At 41.2% G+C, this 18,122-nt stretch overlaps 1 protein-coding gene across 1 annotated transcript in view; it reads right to left on the bottom strand.

Annotated features, from left to right (window-relative positions):
* Window positions 1-220: 220 nt before the first annotated feature.
* The window catches only part of PTH2R (parathyroid hormone 2 receptor), a 55,920-nt gene continuing 38,018 nt past the window's right edge, over window positions 221-18,122 (bottom strand). Inside the window, exons 9-12 of the mRNA XM_026492054.4 lie at window positions 11,261-11,355; window positions 3,836-3,974; window positions 2,398-2,439; window positions 221-854 (exon numbers count right to left, since the gene is read on the bottom strand). Coding sequence (XP_026347839.3) covers window positions 459-854; window positions 2,398-2,439; window positions 3,836-3,974; window positions 11,261-11,355 — 672 coding nt within the window. The 3' untranslated portion in view covers window positions 221-458. The remainder of the gene's footprint in view (window positions 855-2,397; window positions 2,440-3,835; window positions 3,975-11,260; window positions 11,356-18,122) is intronic.

Raw genomic sequence — 18,122 nt, 5'->3', positions numbered from 1 at the left:
GTTTTCAGACCCTAACTGCTCCTATGCACAGGCAAAAGGAATGCAATGGTAGAAGCACATTAAAATGAGAAATCCTAATTTCTTAAAAGGGAAATGACACATAAGGAATGATCTCTATCATACTTAGAGTGATATTTTCATGAGAGAAAACTAGAGCCAAGCAATTGAAACATTTTCTACCCAAAAGTAGCAGAAAAAAATGACCAATCACAGAGCAAGTACCACACAACAATTTAGAAGAAAATCTGATGACAAAATAAGGTAATAAACTACTCCACTGACACTTCTCCTTTTGTGTCTTTACTATTTATAGAATCCAATTGATGCGAGCTGAAAACTTCTGTGAAGTAACACTCTGAACCCTGAATTTTCCGTTCTGGGGCTCAAGCAGAGGAAAGCCAGCCAAGCTCCTCTAACACAACCAGACGGCGCAGCTCCTCAAAGTCACACGTGTTGACTCAGGGAACGTCCTTGGTTTCCCCTCTGCTTCCTTCCGGGTCTGGGTTCAATTCCAAGGGCCTGGGAGACTCCAGCATTGGAATCTCCTCTCCCAGCCTCGAGCTCCCGTCTTTGGTCTCCTCACGGACCGAGGGCGGCAGGCAGTCCTGCTCCGAGTGACTCCAGACGTAGCCGGGTAAGGTCACGTGGGTGTCGGGCTGGCGGCCGGCCGTCCTGGTGGTCTTGCCGGAGAGGAGCACCGTGCGAGCGCTGGCTGCCGCCTGCGACTGGCTGCTGGTGCTGTGGGTCAACGTGGTGAGCACGGAGCCGTATCTGTGGCCGCCGCAGGGGGGCGTCCTCTTCCAGTCGACGGACAGGTTCCACCGACTCCACAACTTCTTCAACTCAGACTGAACCTAAGTCGCAGGAAACACTGTGCGTCAGAAACCATCGGGGGACTCTGAGAAACAAACTGAGGGCTTCAGAGGGGAGGGGCTGGGGGAACGGGATAGGCTGGTGATGGGTAGTAAGGAGGGCACGTATTGCATGGTGCACTGGGTGTTATACGCAAGTAACGAATCATCGAACTTTACATCAGAAACCAGGGATGTACTGTATGGTGACTAACATAATATAATAAAAAATATTATTTAAAAAAAAATAAAAAAAAAAAAAAGAAACCATCAGGGGGACCCTGCAGCCTTGTTACATGGGTACTTGCCCTTCAATGACGGTTGTCACTGAGTGTCTGCTGTGTGCCAGGGACTTGAGGTACACACTCTCTCAACCTCAAAAACCGTGGAGATGGGTGTACTACCAGAGATAAATAAACAGGCTTTGCGAGAGGTGAAGGGACTTTTCCAAGATTAGTATTTTAATGGAAGTTGAAATGCAGCCCATAGAAACATCGGACAGGGCGCCTGGGTGGCTCAGTCAGTTAAGGGTCAGACTCTTGATTTCGGCTCAGGTCATGATCTCAGGGTCCTGGGATGGAGCACCCTGGTGGCTGGGCGTCAGCAGGGAGTCTGTTTGGGGATTCCCTCTCCTTCTGCACTCTCCCCCACCCTGCTTGCGATCGCTGATCTCTGCCCCCCCCCCATCTCTCTCTCAAATAAATCGAAGAAAGGAAGGGAGGGAGGGAAGGAGGGAAGGAAAGAAACCTCTGACTTGGTGGGAGAAGGAAAAGAGGATTCTGGGTTGGAAGAGAAGGACAGATAAATAGGGCCAGCTGTGGCTGAGGAATGGCATGGAAGGTACTCAACCTGAAATGTCATACTATCCCTTTTGCATAGGCATACTGAAGGAGGAAAAAATGGGAAAGAAGCTTTTATCATGAAAAGCAGGCACTGTGAATGCGTTATTAATGGGGTGGGGCTCTTGCTTCCAACTGTGGTTGAAGATTCAGTTCTACTGCTATTGCCATTTCCCAAAAAGGAGCTTATCTGGAAGTTCCATGGAAAAAGGTGGAAATCTGGTAAGCATGGTGTCACCCAAAAGAACAGTAGAGCTACCTCTCTCCCGCCAGCCCCTGAGTGAACTGAAAGCATCCTGTCACCATTGTATGGTTTTAAAAATATCAAAGTATTCTTTCTTGTCCCAAGAAAACTTTTTTTTCTTACTTTCTTATAGAACTTGAAATTGAATATCAGTTTCAGTATTAACTGGAATATGAAATTCACTGTCCTTCCAAGTATCAATTTACATTCCAGCAAGTTGGTTTTTTGCTATCAGAGTTTCCAATTGAATTAACATTGAAAAGTGTTAGAAAAGAAAGACTCTAGCTTATTTACATTAATTCTTGCTTTCTCAGAATCATTTATGATTGACATATCTCCTTTCTGCCTGCTCATTTTTTCCTGTAACTCCTGGGGATCCTAAAGAGATTCAGGTCCCATGATGGCCATTTACAAGCTTACTCAGAGCTGGACCCGTGGGACGTCCCGGGGACTTCAAACCTACCTCCCCATTGCAGTAGCAGTAGATGATAGACACAAAGAATCCCTGCAGAACAAAAAGAATGTTAACCTGCTGACAGCTCATGACGATCACAGCACTGAGGTGTCTTGTATCACAATACATACATTGAAAAACTGGGTTGTGTTATGCTTCCTTCAGGAAACTATATGAACTGTTCTCTCCTGGTGTTTCCGAAACTTTAGTTTATATTATATTTGTCTGAGATCCTTCCTTGGTGTCAGCAGACCCAAACAAGTAACTGAATAAAACACCCCAAGACACACAAATAGCTGATTTCTATGATATTAGCTTCATTTATGTTGCCACTCGAAGATCACAGAATACCTCCTGGTTGGTAAGAGATATTTATACGCTGTGAATGCTGGAAACGACAGACATAGGCTATTACATGGTAAAAAGACAAAGAAACTTTTCGTTCACTCATTCAAAAATATTTATTGAGCTTCTACAGGACACACTGCTCAGCATGCCAGGGACAAACAATTCAATCAAGACAGACAAGGTCCCTGTTCCCTTCGAGCTGCATACTCGAAGGAAAAACAGATGATGGGTAAAAATATAAACAACGAGCCACACTCGAAAAATGTAAGATAATAAGGGCTACGCAGGCCAAGCAAGTGGTGTGAAAGAGAAGAACGGTGAAGATACCTTGAATGGGGAACTCAAGGAAGACTGTGTTGAAAAGATGGCATTTAAGCTGGTGGGAGTGACAAGAAGCCAGGCCTTGTGACTATTAGCGGGGAGTGCCTTCCAAGGGGAACAGTAAGTCCGAGCCCCTGAGACAGGAATGAGCTCAAGGAACAGAAAGTGTGGAAGCGCTAGTGGGGCTCAAACTTAGCGGGCAACCAGGACCATGATGGAACGCGACATCACAGTCGGACAGGGTCCCTGCCACAGAGGGCTGTGCACGCCAGCAAATGGCATTGGATTTTATTCTGAGTGCAGTGGGAAACCTCTGGGGACTTCGGGTGGATAAGGGACGAATGAAGAGTAGATTTAAGGTAGCAGTGGGAGGCAGCAAGCTGGTAGCCAGGAGGAGAAGTTAGGTGTCCGCAGAAAGCCATGTGAGGCATGATGGTAATCGTATTTTCAAGTGAGATAAAATGGGTAGAAGCTACTTTTGCTTCTTGGTTGTCTCCCTTTCCCTTCCCCCCCCTTTCCTGTCTGCTTTTTCTTTGGCTTTCATTTATTCTCCATACACGCACGCCGCTCTGCACGCCTTACAGATTCTACGACAATATGCTTTCTTGTCTCACTGCCCCGGCGGGTTTGTGAGCAGCACAGGCTCCAGAGAAGGAGGACTTTCCATGGCCGTCTGGGGACAGGTCCACGAAAGCCAGACAGAGGGGCAGAGAACAAAGCTGCAAGGGGGCAATAAAAGCAAAATGCAAGAACCACATTCCTAGCTGGCGCTGTCTACCTGAAAGGAGTTGAAGAAGAGCTCGCAGTGCATGCGGACCTCCCAGCCGCGCCCCGCGAAGGAGTGGGGCAGGCACAGGAACACGATGTAGTGCACCCCAAAGACCAGCACGAGGACCAGGGTTGATTTGGCGAGTTTCCTGAAAGAGAATGCCAAGCCTTTTTATTCCTCAACTTCGAGTGCCCTTCAGTAGAGACGCTTGCTGGGAAAAAAGCAAAGCGTAGCCGGGCTAACAGGGGCTGCGTTTTTCCCATCTCTTTGGACCCCGTGGCTTCTGCTAGCGTTTCCCCCCCTCCCTCCTCTTCCTGTCCTTTCATACTAAGTCATTTATTCTCATTTCCCATGATTAGTCCCTTAAATCATTCTAACCTCATTTCCACTCTCCTGGCATCGGACACTATTTTCATAAAGCCGTGAAATGCCCTTTTTTTCTGTCCTAAGTTTATTTTCACGTCTATGTTTGAGACTTAACACAAGTATGCCCTCCATCCTTGTTAACTGCCTTTACTTTCATAGACCGCATTGTGGCTCATTTTGTTCATTTTAAAAATGAACTTCTCCCTCATTTCTTCTTACATTTGGGTCTGCATTAATCATTTCATACTTTCTTATGGTCTTATGGATTTGCATGTGGTCAATACTTCCTACTTTCTCCAAATATCCTCTGTCAAATATTCTACAAAATACTACAGTCCTAGGTTTTGTGGGGTTTTTTGGTTTGTTTGTTTTTTTTTTTTTTTTTTTTTTGCAAGCTAAGCAATTTGACTTTATTTCCCTTAACTACCTCTTCATACCCATTTTCTTGTGTACCTGGAGGAACCCCAGGTTTCCAAGGTGTTGCTTGATTCTAAAATGACCCCCAATGATCCTCAGCTGGTATTTACATTCTTGTTAATTCTTTCCTCTTGAGTGTGGACAAAGACCTGGAACTCGCTTCTAACTGATTGATTACAGCCAAAATGATGGGATGTCACTTCTGTGATTACATTTCATAAGAGTGTAGCTTTCGTTTTACTAGCAAACTCCCTCCTTTGTTTGGTTCAATGAAGCAAGTAACCACGTTGTGAGCTACTCTACTGAGTGGGAGAGATGGCAAGGAGAGGTGGCATCAGCCAACAGCCAGCAAGAAACTGAATCCTGTCAACAATCTCATAAATTTGGAAGTGGATTCTTCCCCAGTCTTAGGGTACGAAGACTGCAGCCCTAACTGCCATCTTGGTTGAACCTTGTAAGATCCTGACGCAGGGTCCCAGCTTACCCATGCCCAGATTCCTGACCTACAGAAACAGTCAAATAAGAAGCCATGGATGTTTGTGGTAATTCATTTGCACAGCAGACAGCTAGTACACCCAAGCACATCATTTGTTTCTTTTGTAATTTTTATCCAAGAAACTGTCAAATCTGGCTTCTTCTTTATTTCTCAAATATCTCCTTCTTTACAAATCATTTACACCTCAGTAATCTCAAACAATTATAACCTTCTCCCTTTCTTACTGGTCTTTCCTCCAGCTACCTACCTTCCTTCCTTCCTTCCTTCCTTCCTTCCTTCCTTCCTTCCTTCCTTCCTTATTTATGTACTTACTTATATACTTACTTAGTTCTCTTCTTGGAAATAAGCTGTGTGGGTGAGTAGAGATCACACTGGACTGAAGCTAAACAGAACTGGATTTGGGTTCCAGATTTGCCATTAACTCCCTGAATGATTGTAATTTAGTTTTCTTTTCTCTAAAATGAGGGAACAGGGCCCAGAAGTTAATAAGAGCTCTCACAGTCTAACGCTTTCCTAGGGATCATCTTCCAGACACATCCACTTTCATCTTTCTGGCTCCTGCAGGAGCTGGGTGTCCCACAGAATCATACTGAAATGCCTAATTTAGGCATTTGGAGTTGCACACCTACCCCATCTCATACTCCTCTGCCTCCTGTATCTCTCACTAGTGCCCAGACCATCTGCTCCTCTTGGCTCAGAGCCATCTGCTCTCTCTCACACCAATAGTTTCCCTCGTGGTCTATGGGCTTTCTCCTATGCTGCCCTAGTCCCACACCTCCTACCTTGACTCGCCTACAGTCTACTTAATTTGAAAATTCTACATTAAGTCTGTTTCATTCAGGGCAGCATCCCTGATAAGACAATGGATTTCTCTGACCTAACTCATCCTTTCAACTTTCAGGGGCTCCTTGGGATATGCTTGTCCTCCTGAATCCTGACTAGTGACTACCCTCTTCCTATCACTGCATATATGAGCAAGACACTGTGAATACCTTCACGATATTATAATTCAGTCTAATCAGATAAAGGGGGACAGCATTAACTACATTTGCAGAACTTTAGAAGTCGTGGTTAACATCACTCTGAAAAGAAAATTGCATTTCCTCCTTTAAGATGAATGGATAAATCCCCCTGGAGACTATTCTCAAAATCAAGCTAATTTGACTGCTCCTACTGTGTGTGACTAGGAGCCAAAAACTAGGTTAAAACAAGAAAGGAGGAGGGAAGGAAGGAAGGAAGGAAGGAAGGAAGGAAGGAAGGAAGGAAAGAAAGAAAGAAAAAGAAAGAAAGAAAGAAAGAAAGAAAGAAAGAAAGAAAGAAAGAAAAAAGGAAGAAGGAAGGAAGGAAAGAGAAAGAAAGAGAAAGGAAGGGGAAGGGGAAGGGATGAGAAGGGAAGGGAGAAAGGAAGAAAGAAAGATGGAAAGAAGGGAAGGAGGGAGGGAGGGAGGGAGGAAGGAGAGAGATGGGGAGGGAAAGAGGGAGGAAGGAAGGAAGGGAAAGAGAGAAAGGAAAGGAAAGGAAAGGAAAGGAAAGGAAAGGAAAGGAAAGGAAAGGAAAGGAAAGGAAAGGAAAGGAGGAAGGAAGGAAGGAAGGAAGGAAGGAAGGAAGGAAGGAAGGAAGGAAGAAAGGAAGAAAGAAAGAAAAAAGAAAAGGAGGGAGGGAGAAAGGAAGAAGGAAGGAAGGAAGGAAAAGAGAAAGAAAGAGAAGGAAGGAAGGAAGGGAGAGAGGGAGGGAGAAAGGAGAAGGAGGGAGAAAGAAGTACAACACATTGTGATATACCACAAATGTTGGTTCAATGCAGAGTAAGTAAAGGCAGTCAGAGTAAGATTTAGTGGGAATCCTGCTAGCTCAGACATCTGGGTTTTCCCTCTCTCTTTATCTATGAGTAGGCTCTTTCACAACTCTGTAGAGATAAAAGTTAATCTGTAGAAAACCAGATAGTAATTGAATTCATTTTCTCTTGCTATGAAACAAATTACCACAAATTTAGTGGCTTAAACCAATATCCATTTAGTCTCTCTCAGTTTCTGCGAGGTCCTAGCCATAGTTCCCTCAGGTCTTCACCACAGACCTTCACAACATGTCAGATCACTTCTTCAAATCCCACAGAAGGATCTCTCTTCAGGCTGCCAGTCACAGGAGTGACTACTCCATCACCTTTCCAATATAATGTAACTTAATCAGGGGAGAGACTATCCCATCATAGGTCTTGATCAAGAAGGGGTGTGGGGATGAGGATTGCATAAGGCATGTACACCAGGGGGTAGTAATCTTGGGGGGGGGGGTGCATCTTAGAAATCTGCCTACCGCAGCAGTGCAAATAATTTCTGTCCATAGAAATGCAAATTGTGTCCAATGGAATGCCACTAATTATAGCCCTGTGGATGTTAACAATTTGCTAATTTGCATTCATTTGTGAATTCATTTTAGCATTCATAATTCTCTTTTAAGCATGTGTAATGCCTACCAGTTCTTTCATTAACGAGTGAAATAAAATCTTTGAAGTGTGTTCATTTATATTTGTGTAAGAGTTACGATTACATCCTCTTTTAAAATGTATCCTTCAATGACAGTGAACAAGTTGAAGTAGTGGCATGTGCGGGGCCAGTGTGTACATGGGTCATCTGTATGTCTGTTCTCTCATAAAGATGGATTTTTCCACTCACATCAAATCATGCCTCAGTCCTGGAAGCTGATTTGCTCAGCGTCCATCTGGTCACTCATGCACACTGTACATCTTTGCAGCCCAGCTCTCTGAAAAGGCACAGCTGTCTAATGAGATAATCGGGGGTGCACCAGCTCAGAGTGGCCTTCTGGCTTGCTGGAGACATGGTGGTGGCTCTGTGTCCAAGGGCAAAGCCATGGGAGGAATATAAAGGAATCAAATGGTGTGTGGGACTCAGCGTCCTACTTAGAAAATAGATACCCAATCCTTGCAATCTCTCTCTCCCCAGGTGAATAGTGCTGGAAAATTGCTACTTTTCTTTTAAGAGTCAACTTAGCTTTTTAAAAAAGTAATATTTCCCCTAAGCCTTTTTCAATCCCTCTTGAGCTTGAATTAATCTTTCCCTTTTTTCTACACACATAACACTTTGTAAGTGCATCTCTACTGGTACTGTTCTCATTTCAATTAAATCAATCTCTCTCTCTCTCTCAAATTTTTTTCCCAGGCGGGAACCATGTCTTCTTAACTTTGAATCTCTTGCGTGGCACAAGAAGGGCACTCAGTCATGAAGCTGTTGGCTATCATGTCCTTGTCACTTCCTGTACTGGTTGCCTCCTTTTATTCTGCCAACCATGTGAGAGAGCCATTATTTTCCCATGTCCAGATGAGGACAGAGGCTCAGAAAAGGAAAGTATTCACCCAAAGTTAGACAATGAGTAGAGGATTCAACCTGAAAATCTGTCCTCTTTACTATCATATTGCATAACAAACACTGGTTGAATTTATTCCAAAAATAAAAAATAATAAATATGATTGTCTAATATTGAATGGAAAGTCAAATTAGCCAAAACATTCAAGTGTTCTTTTCTTCTGAATTTTGCATTTTTCATATCTCATGTTCTTCTAGTCCTAGTAATCTTCTCTTACTTTGCAAGGGTATTGAGTTGTAATTTAAAAGATAAAATAATACATTAGCCCTGTTATTAAATCTGATAATTATTTAATTTTCTACACAATCTCTTGTGTGTTTAAAAATCCTTCTTGCTTTAAAATAACTGATGTGAACTACAGCTATGTAGAATGTCACTTTTGAGGGAAACTGGGTAAATGTTATATATTACATATATATGTGTATTATTTTTACAAGTCTGTATTACTTGTATGTTTTATTTTATCTCTGTATTACTTTTATAACTGCATAAAATTCTGCAGTTATCTCAAAATAAACAGTTTCTTAAAAGTTGACTGTATTAATTCATTTCAGGTTTTTTTTAAGATTCTATTTATTTATTTATTTATTTGAGAGAGAGAGAGAGAGAGCGCGCGCAAGAAAGAGCAGGAACAGTGGGGAGGGGCAGAGGGAGAGGGAGAAGCAGACTCCCTGCTGAGCAGGGAGCCTGACATGGGGCTCCATCCCAGGACCTCGAGATCATGACCTGAGTTGAAGGCAATTCATTTCGGTTTTAAGTCACCATATGAATGAAGGGATACTATGTACTTTTCCAAAGTCTGTCTTTGTGCGTGTGCACGTGCACACCAGGAGAGACTATCTCAGCTTTGAAAGATGTTTTCAGTCTTTCAGAGAGTAATATCCATGGGAATGTGTTTAAAACCTGTTTTAGGTGCCACCATTTGGAAATATAAATAAAATATACATATATTTTTTCATCGTTAGCAAGAATATTTGATATTTGAACATTTGTTTGACAAAGGTAATAATTGAATGAAATATAAGTTTAAAGGTACAAAAAATGAGTGGGTATAAATTTAAATACTCTGTTAAACCTCATAGGTAGAATTTCACTGGGACAGAGACACAAATTACATTTTTCTAGGTCCCTTTATTTACAAAGTGAGAAGGTATTTAAATTTGGTAATCTAAGGCCTCAGAAACGAAATACTGAATTGAATTCCCAAATCACTACCAAGTAAGTACCCACATTTTTCTCCAAAAAGAAAGAGTCATTCCTCACCATATTTCTATCTGTAGCTTAACTTCAGACATTAGTAAGAATATTAAATATGTTTCAGCTATTTAAAACAAAACAAAACAAAAAACGTACTTGGCTGGAAAATACTTTCCCTGACTACTATTAGTCTAGACTCTGTTCAAATTAATGGCTCCAAAATTTAAAAATTTCTGGGCCCCAGATTATTTAAAATTTATTCTGAATTCTGAATAGTAGACTATTTTAATCCTTGATAAATGTTTCTCTTCCATTATTTTGAGAAATAATCTCCCATGAATGAACTCAAAATATCGTCTACTCTATTTTTTAAGAAAATTCACTCTTTTTTCTCCCCAGAGTTTCTCAAACCTCTTGGGTAACTTTTAAGTGAAAGTACAAGCTCACATCATGCAGAACTAGAGAAATAAAGAGCTTGGGTTCAGGGCTAGAGAAATAAACAGCTTTCAAAAACCTTTGCACTGTTCCACTTTACAGAGAAGAATGAAAAGCTATTCACATTTTCCGTTGTTCTATCATCCTTTGGCCTTTGTCTTCATCAGTGGGATGTGACATGAGACATGCTATGAGTATAGCAAAGGTCCTTCACTGGAAACCCCTGGGCACAATTTACTTTATAACACTACTGCTTGCAGCATATTGCAAATGACTGGAGCCTACAGCTGCTGGTTTGTTCACACTGTGCACCCTATTCCAGACTCCAGTCCATACCCGTCATCGTTTCTTCCTGACAGTGAATGTTGTCTAAACAGTAGAGGGAAATGACTCAACGACGGGCTTCGAGAACGTTTGTGACACAGGACCAAAATGCTGACTATGGTTTCTTCCTTTCTGTGTCTCAGATAGCATTTCATAACAATCCAAGACAAAAAGAGATAGTTATTGCCTTGGGATTATAAAGAGCAATCCACATCCACCAGACTCCTGGATGTGTATATCCAGTTGGGTAGAAACTGCCATTATTCAGAACTCCCAAAATGATCATTGGAAAAAGTTGGCACACCCTTAAGATAGTATGATAATGATCATAAACACTCAATTTGCCCTTTTCTTCTTGAAAGACTGTGGATCTCACTCAATTGGTACATTTGAAAGTTCTTAAAAATTTATATTCGGTAGGAGCCAGTCTGATGGACAGATTGGAAACAATACAGCAAACCCACTTTCTTGCTATTTTCAGTTATGACATATTATTTTAAGAACGCAGATAAAATTGTCTGCCAAAATATCAAGAGATTTTCTAGGAAGTCACAGAGTTTATGGGAAAATTCCAAAATGCTAAGAACAGTTTAAAAAATTATACTTAATTAATACTTAAAATTTAAGCACATTAGGAAGGTTTTGGGTTATCTAGATTTTCCTAAAATACACATACTTTTCTGATAAATTGCACAATTAAGCCAAATGAAAATTCATATTCATAAACTTATCTCTCAGAGACGTTTCAGATCAATCAATATCTGCTCTTCACTCTAAATAGTAACCCAAATATTTCCTCTGGTGGGTGCCTGTCCTGCAATTACCTGTATTGCTTTCTTGTGTCATGCCCAACTGCGTTGGTCTCCCAGATTTTGGTAGCCAGAACTCTAACCGTATTCAGAAACAGAATAAAATTGAGCTGAAAGAGAAGGCCATATTACAAAGCATTATTAAGGTAGTCTTCAAGGTTTTTATAAAAATTTATATAAATTGAACTTCTTTGTATTCAAAAACTGAAAATTACCTATTCCACAAATGTGAATGAGGGACTCTGAGATAAGCTATTGGACAGCTAGCGATTCTTGAGTTGCCCTCATGAAAACACAGAGATAAAAAGTTTCAACAATACTGGAAACTAGAAATACCAGAGGATGATTTGCCAGAATCCAGGGGGAATTTCCAAACCAAAGTTCAGATCAAGTCCGGTGGCAGACTGGCAGGATAAAGGATAATAGTTATTATATAAATATAACCAATTGCCCTTTTGGAAATGAATTCCCAGCTTCTGCATCTATTTTAGAGGAGAGGAATAACAGAGTGGTTTGGAGGATGCTGTCCCTCTTATGACATATGAAAAGTATTGGGTCAAGTATAAGGTGTTTTTTGAAAAAGCAAGTGGTGGGAGGAGATGGATGAAATAGATACAGGGGATGAAGAACACATATCTTGATGAGCACGGAGTATTGTATAGAATTGTTAGAACATTATGTTGTATACCTGAAACTAATGTAACACTGTCCATTAATTACACTTTAGTTAAAAAAAAAATTTTAAAACACTTCTCAGATACACACACACATGAACAAGATGCTGTATGACAAAAGGCCCCCAGTGTAGGCGGTCAGATTGAATTCAAAATATTACAGGTGTGCGCACCCCCAGAGACAATCAAGTTCTGGTTTTAAAATGGGGGGAGGGGCGCCCGGGTGGCTCAGGCATTAAGCGTCTGCTTTCAGCTCAGGGCGGGATCCTGGCATTCTGTGATCAAGCCCCACATCAGGCTCCTCCGCTGGAAGCCTGCTTCTTCCTCTCCCACTCCCTCTGCTTGTGTTTTCTCTCTCACTGGCTGTCACTCTCTCTGTCAAATAAATGAATAAAATCTTTAAAAAATAAAAATAAAATAAAAAAATAAAAATGGGGGGGGAAGTGTTGGTAGGATAAGCCCTTTTATGTCTGAGGGTCTCAAAAGAAGTGAAGAGATCAAAAATGAAGAAAAAGAAAAGATCTCCAGATCCAGGTCATAAGGAGTCCCTTTATTCAGGAAGACATCTGCAGTCCAGAAAGGGCTACTACTTAGGAATAGTGGAAAACTGGATTGCCAAGAGTAGGTTTGTGTCAGTGACAGAGCAATAACAGGAAGAGAAGAACCAGCAAGTTCTGTATTCTTGGAAATAAATCATCTTGTAGAGTTTTCAACCATTTCTGGAATTTGGAGAATTGCGGATGTTGGGTAATTCGCGTGCCCCACTCCCGGATACAGACGATCAGGTGGATCAGCCCTTAAGTCCTGCCACCTTCTTTGCCATCCCACCACTGACTATGCTGCAGGGACCTCTCATCTGTCACTAATTTCACAGCTTTCTATAGGAACCAAGGGCTGAGTCTTGAGTCCCATACCCTGGAGGAAGGACAAAGGTGTGCTGTGAGCTGATGGAAGGATTCTTCAGGCTAGTAAGAGCTGCCATTTGTTGAGCGCTCAAGTTTAACTCACATGATTGGGACAAGCATTTTTATGTCCCTTTATCATGGATGAAGAAATACCAGCTCAAAGAGATCAAGTGATCTGACCTACGCTACCCAGCTCTCGGGGGAATCTGAACCATCATGTCTATGTGAGTCTGTACTGTGAATTCTTAACCACCACCTTATACTTTCTCTTCAGGAGGGTAAAAAGATGCAAAACATGAGAGCTGAGGATCTCCATTCATCCTCACCCACAGCAACACCTGGCTCAAGACGCAGACTATTTTTCAATAAGAGAGTGAGAGCTGCTCACAGATGTCACATGAGTGCTTCTTTTTGAATGGCCATTTATGTCGTGCCCCATTAATTCCACTCTCCCTACGACCACAGTCCCCAGCAATACGATGCAGCTGGAAGTGAAAATGGTGGGAATCGATACCGCGTAATTACTGTGCAAAGGACAAAGCAGTGGGAGCTGAGGCCGGCAGCACTGTGGAAGCAGTGCCAGCTGGGGAGTGTCACCGGTCATTCCTGTCCCTGGAAAAGGAAGAATTACAGATGGCTTGAGACTGGCCGATCCTAAACTCCATCCCTATCAAAAAGCCCATGACCAGGAACTCTGTTCTCAGGCCGGTAGAGCACACTAAATAAATACTGAAACCTGGCAGAAATGTGACTAAAGAAGATACACATCCAATACGTCTGCTTAATAACTAAGAAGATGCACTGAAGGATAATGAAGTGGATCGCGGAAAGAATTAAGAAAAACTAAGATTGGGTAAAACGTGTTGCCTTAAAAGATCAGTTAACAAAATATACCCATACACACACATACTGATAGCTCCAACACTGGCTGGGTAAAATTCCAAATAATTACTCTGAATTACTCTGAGTAGGGAAGTATAGAATAAAGGTTAATTAGCAACCAAGTTATCAACTACTTATTTACTATCCTAAGTGTATGAGGTGAATTGACTCTTAGTCTTCACAACAGTTCAATGAGATAAACACATCATTTTCCCCATTTTGTGGGTGAGGAACCTGAGTAACAGCTTCCACAAATTATTCCTGGTCACACAGCCAGCAAGCGGCAGAGCCCTGAGGCCCATGCAGCCTGGATGATGCCCAGTGGGGACTCAACCACAGCAGCATGCTGCCCATAGAAGAGAGTTGAGTTATAGCAGATTGAGATAGAGACAGAAATTTCTTAAGGAGCAGGACGGATTAAGAGAAGATTGGGAAGAATCTAAAATCAAGTTTTAAAATCAATATTAGAAACAGCAAACAGTAGATCTGACAAAGCAGGAGAGCACAGTCAGCAATGTAGAAGACCGTTGAAGACTCTTCCCAAATGGGGGGGTAAGGAACAAAGACCCGTATGATGAGGGGGGAGATGCTTACATAGATGACATGGAATTGAGAATCATCAGGCAGATTTATTCCTCCCTCTGTAGGAAAGATTATGATAAATTGCACGAATCAATAAAAATATGAGAGGAAAATTCCTGTGCTAAAGGAAGATCTGAGTCTGTATAAGTGACATTATACACTGGGCAAATGGAATGAAAAAGAACGAGACCAAGTGGAAACTTCCAGTGAGATTTTTAAATGACATTTTAAAAGATGTAGAAATAATTCTAAGAGAAAATTATTTAGAGAGTCCTTGTCTCTCTCATGTGAACTTCTAAAATTTTGCTTAAAGGTCTACTTCCGGCAAAGTACAGATAAAACAAAGAAATAAGAAACTGAGAAGTGAATAAAATGACCACTCATAAGCATTAAAACCAGTCACACATGGAAAAAATTTTATGCAAATACAGTTTTTAAATAATGCAAATATAAACATTAGATTTTTTCTCAATTAAAAATTTAAAGATGTATTCAAAGTGAACCATGCATGAATTGAAACAAAGAACTCAGAATTTCAGCCTTGAAACCTCTGGCCCCTCAGGCTATCTCAGAGACTTTGTTCCTAGAGTCCCCTTTGCCTGGATCATTCTTCCACTCCCTCTGCTCTCCCTTCCTTACCAGGTTAGCTCATTCCTAGATTTCAGGCTGACTGTCAGCTTTTCTCAGAAGATGTTCCAGCCCCACCACAGCACTTGCCACATTTAAGGGTTTGCCTCACCCACTCTGCTTAAGCTTCAGGAGAATTGGTGTCTATCTCCTCACTGTATCATAGCCATTGCCTCACACAGCACCCCCAATGTTCTTGGTGTTTAATCAAGATTTGTTAAATGAGTGAATGGATAATTGATTGAACGGGATATGCATTCTCCAAACCCTATAGCAGAATTTTTAAAAATCATCCTCAAATCAACATCAACATGTTACAGGTGAATAAGAAATTGTTATATTTACAGATATTTATTTTCAGAACAAAATTAATGTTTTCTAATGACTCTAGTTCTCTTAAACACATATAGTTCTCTTAAAACACATAGTTTTAACACATATGAACAAAACATAGACAACAACAGCACAGTAACTTTAGATTCTGTGATTCCAAAATCAAGTGGTTCCTCCTAAATCTATGCTGAAGTCTGTGATTATGTCTAAAATTCAATTCTCTTGACAGGACTTCTTCAAATTAGAACCTGTAAATGCTTATCCTCTAAAACTCCTTTCCTATATTGCTTAGAAATTCTGATCACATTTTATCAGATTTTACTCCCAGATACACAAAATTTCAATTAATAGAATTTCTACTATTCTAATATCCAAAGCCAGAATTAAGTGAGGGATCCAACTTATATTTAAAAGTTTCAGTGATGTGCCTGGGTGGCTTAGTTGGGTAAGCTTTCAACTCTTGATTTCAGCTCAGGTCATGATCTCAGGGCCGTGAGATCGAGCCCTGCATTGGGCTCCGTGTCTGGGGGGAGTCTGCTTGAGATTCTCTCTTTCCCTCTCCCTCTGCACCCCCCACTCATGCTTGCTCTCTCTAAAATAAATAATCTTTAAAAAAATAAAATTCAAATTAAATAAAGTATTGCAAATAATTTTTGATAGCATATATGGAGCATATCTATTTACATAAAACCATGCTACATATAATGCAAGTCTGAAAAACAAATATTTTATCCAGAGTTAATATATAAAAAAGCTATAAATATTATCTTAAAAATGGAAGGATCTTTCCCCCATAAATTCAAGAAACAATCTTGACCTGTTTTGGAGTGCAAGTAAAAAGAACATGGTCAAAAAATGTAGTTATAGTTTTCTTTTGTCACACTAGCTCTGTGACCTTTATCTGTGTGGGCTTTGGTTTCCTTCTCTAGAAATGAAAAGGTTGCATGAAATGAACTCAGAGGTTCTGTAATCATACAGAACTTGGCTTGTGCTCTTATTTCACCTCTTCCCTCTTACCAGCTTCCCAGGGCATCTACTTTGTACACGGGTTTTATTTTTTCACCATTTATTGAGTGGCCACTATGTGCCAGGAAGTTTGCTAGACACTAGAAATGTAGAAGTTTAGGGAAAATATGGTTCTGGTTCACATAAACCTTATAGCTTAGTGCACAAGACAGACATTCAGCAATCAGAAGTTTTATGCATTATGATGATTTTTTTTTAAAGATTTTATTTATTCATTTGACAGAGAGAGAGACAGCCAGCAAGAGAGGGAACACAAGCAGGGAGAGTGGGAGAGGAAGAAGCAGACTCCCAGCAGAAAAGCCCGACGTGGGGCTCGATCCCAGAACTCCGGGATCACGCCCTGAGCCAAAGGCAGACGCTTAACAACTGAGCCACCCAGGCGCCCCTGCATTGTGATGATCTTGAGAAGGAAAAACCTCACCTTGCTCTATGGGTTGTAACAGACGACCTAATTTAGATCGGAGGCATCAAGGAGGCCACAATGAAGAAGTGGCATTTAAAGCAAGGAATAGAAAGAAGCACATGGCAGGCTTCCAGGGGTACAGCGCAGAATATGGAATAGCCCTGAGGAGGCAGAGGTGGACAGGTTCAAGGAACTGAAAGGAAAACAACGTGGCTGAGGTATTGCATGTAAAGGGTGCAGGCACGAGGGACAGGGTCTTCCCTAGACTATTGGGAATGTTGGATTTTATTTAAGTTCAGGGAGCTCACTAGGTAGAGACACTGACCCTGAAGTTAGAATCCCACTCCACCATTCACTAGCTGTGTGATCGTGGGCAGTTTCTTCATTTAGAAGATCAGGTAAACCTATGTCAATAAAGCGCTAAGAACAGTGCCCACTGCCTGGCACTATGCAGAGCTTGTTATTATTTGCATCGTCCTTCCTGGCTTCAGGATACTGAACAGCTGAGAGAAAGGAGCACCTCACTCAAAATGCCGGGATGGGGTTCGGGCCACATCTCTTCCGTTACAGACTGGTTCTACAGTAAAAGGAGGGAATCTTAAAGGGAACTATGATAAATGAATTGTAATACTTAAACAAAAAGGTAACTCTGTGAACAGAAAGGTGCTCTTGAAACTTCTCTGATTTTTTTTTAGAAGATTTTATTTATTTCTTTATTTTAGAAAGAGAGGGAGCACGCATTGGGGGGGGCGGAGAGAATCTCAAGCAGACTCCCCACTGAGCACAGAGCCCTGCAGGGATCCATCTCACAACCCCAAGATCATGACTATGATTTTTGAGATTAAATGGATGTCATGGTACTGGAAAAACACTTGAGAATTCTTGCTTTGGAGGTATCATCATCTAATTCAAGAAGACAAAAATGGCTTCCATCTGTTTTCTTTAAAATGCACGTGCATTGAGTTTACCATCATTTCTAGCTCTCTTTCCTCAATGGGGAATCTTCTAGAACCTCTATAATCACCTAACTTCACTGTTTTTCTTTGCAATTTAGAAACCTCAGCAAATACACTTCTCATCCGTATTGACAATGTGAGTAACTAAGATCTGTAAACAAAAAACAAAGCTTTGGTTTAAAATCAACTGTTTCGATGGAAGACGTCCTATGATTTACTTTTGTCCACTGTCCTTTGCTTCAATTCTTAATTTTACAAGGATCTCTTGGAGTTTTAATATGTCTTTTCTTTTCATCAAATGAAAACTCAAACTTAATGTTCTTAAATTTGCCTACATTTTCATATAATATTTAATTATCTCTTATTTCATGATTCCAGTACAAGGCACTGAGGACACAAAAAAGTAGTAAGACCTGAGTTATCCCCTTAAAAAGAGGATGGGAAGCGGATGGACAAGCAAACACAGTGGAGGAGAAACTAGGAAGAAAG

Source organism: Ursus arctos, unplaced genomic scaffold (genome assembly GCF_023065955.2).
Source record: "Ursus arctos isolate Adak ecotype North America unplaced genomic scaffold, UrsArc2.0 scaffold_1, whole genome shotgun sequence".
In the NCBI taxonomy this organism is placed as follows: domain Eukaryota; kingdom Metazoa; phylum Chordata; class Mammalia; order Carnivora; family Ursidae; genus Ursus; species Ursus arctos.
This window is presented reverse-complemented; position numbering and strand designations above follow the sequence as displayed.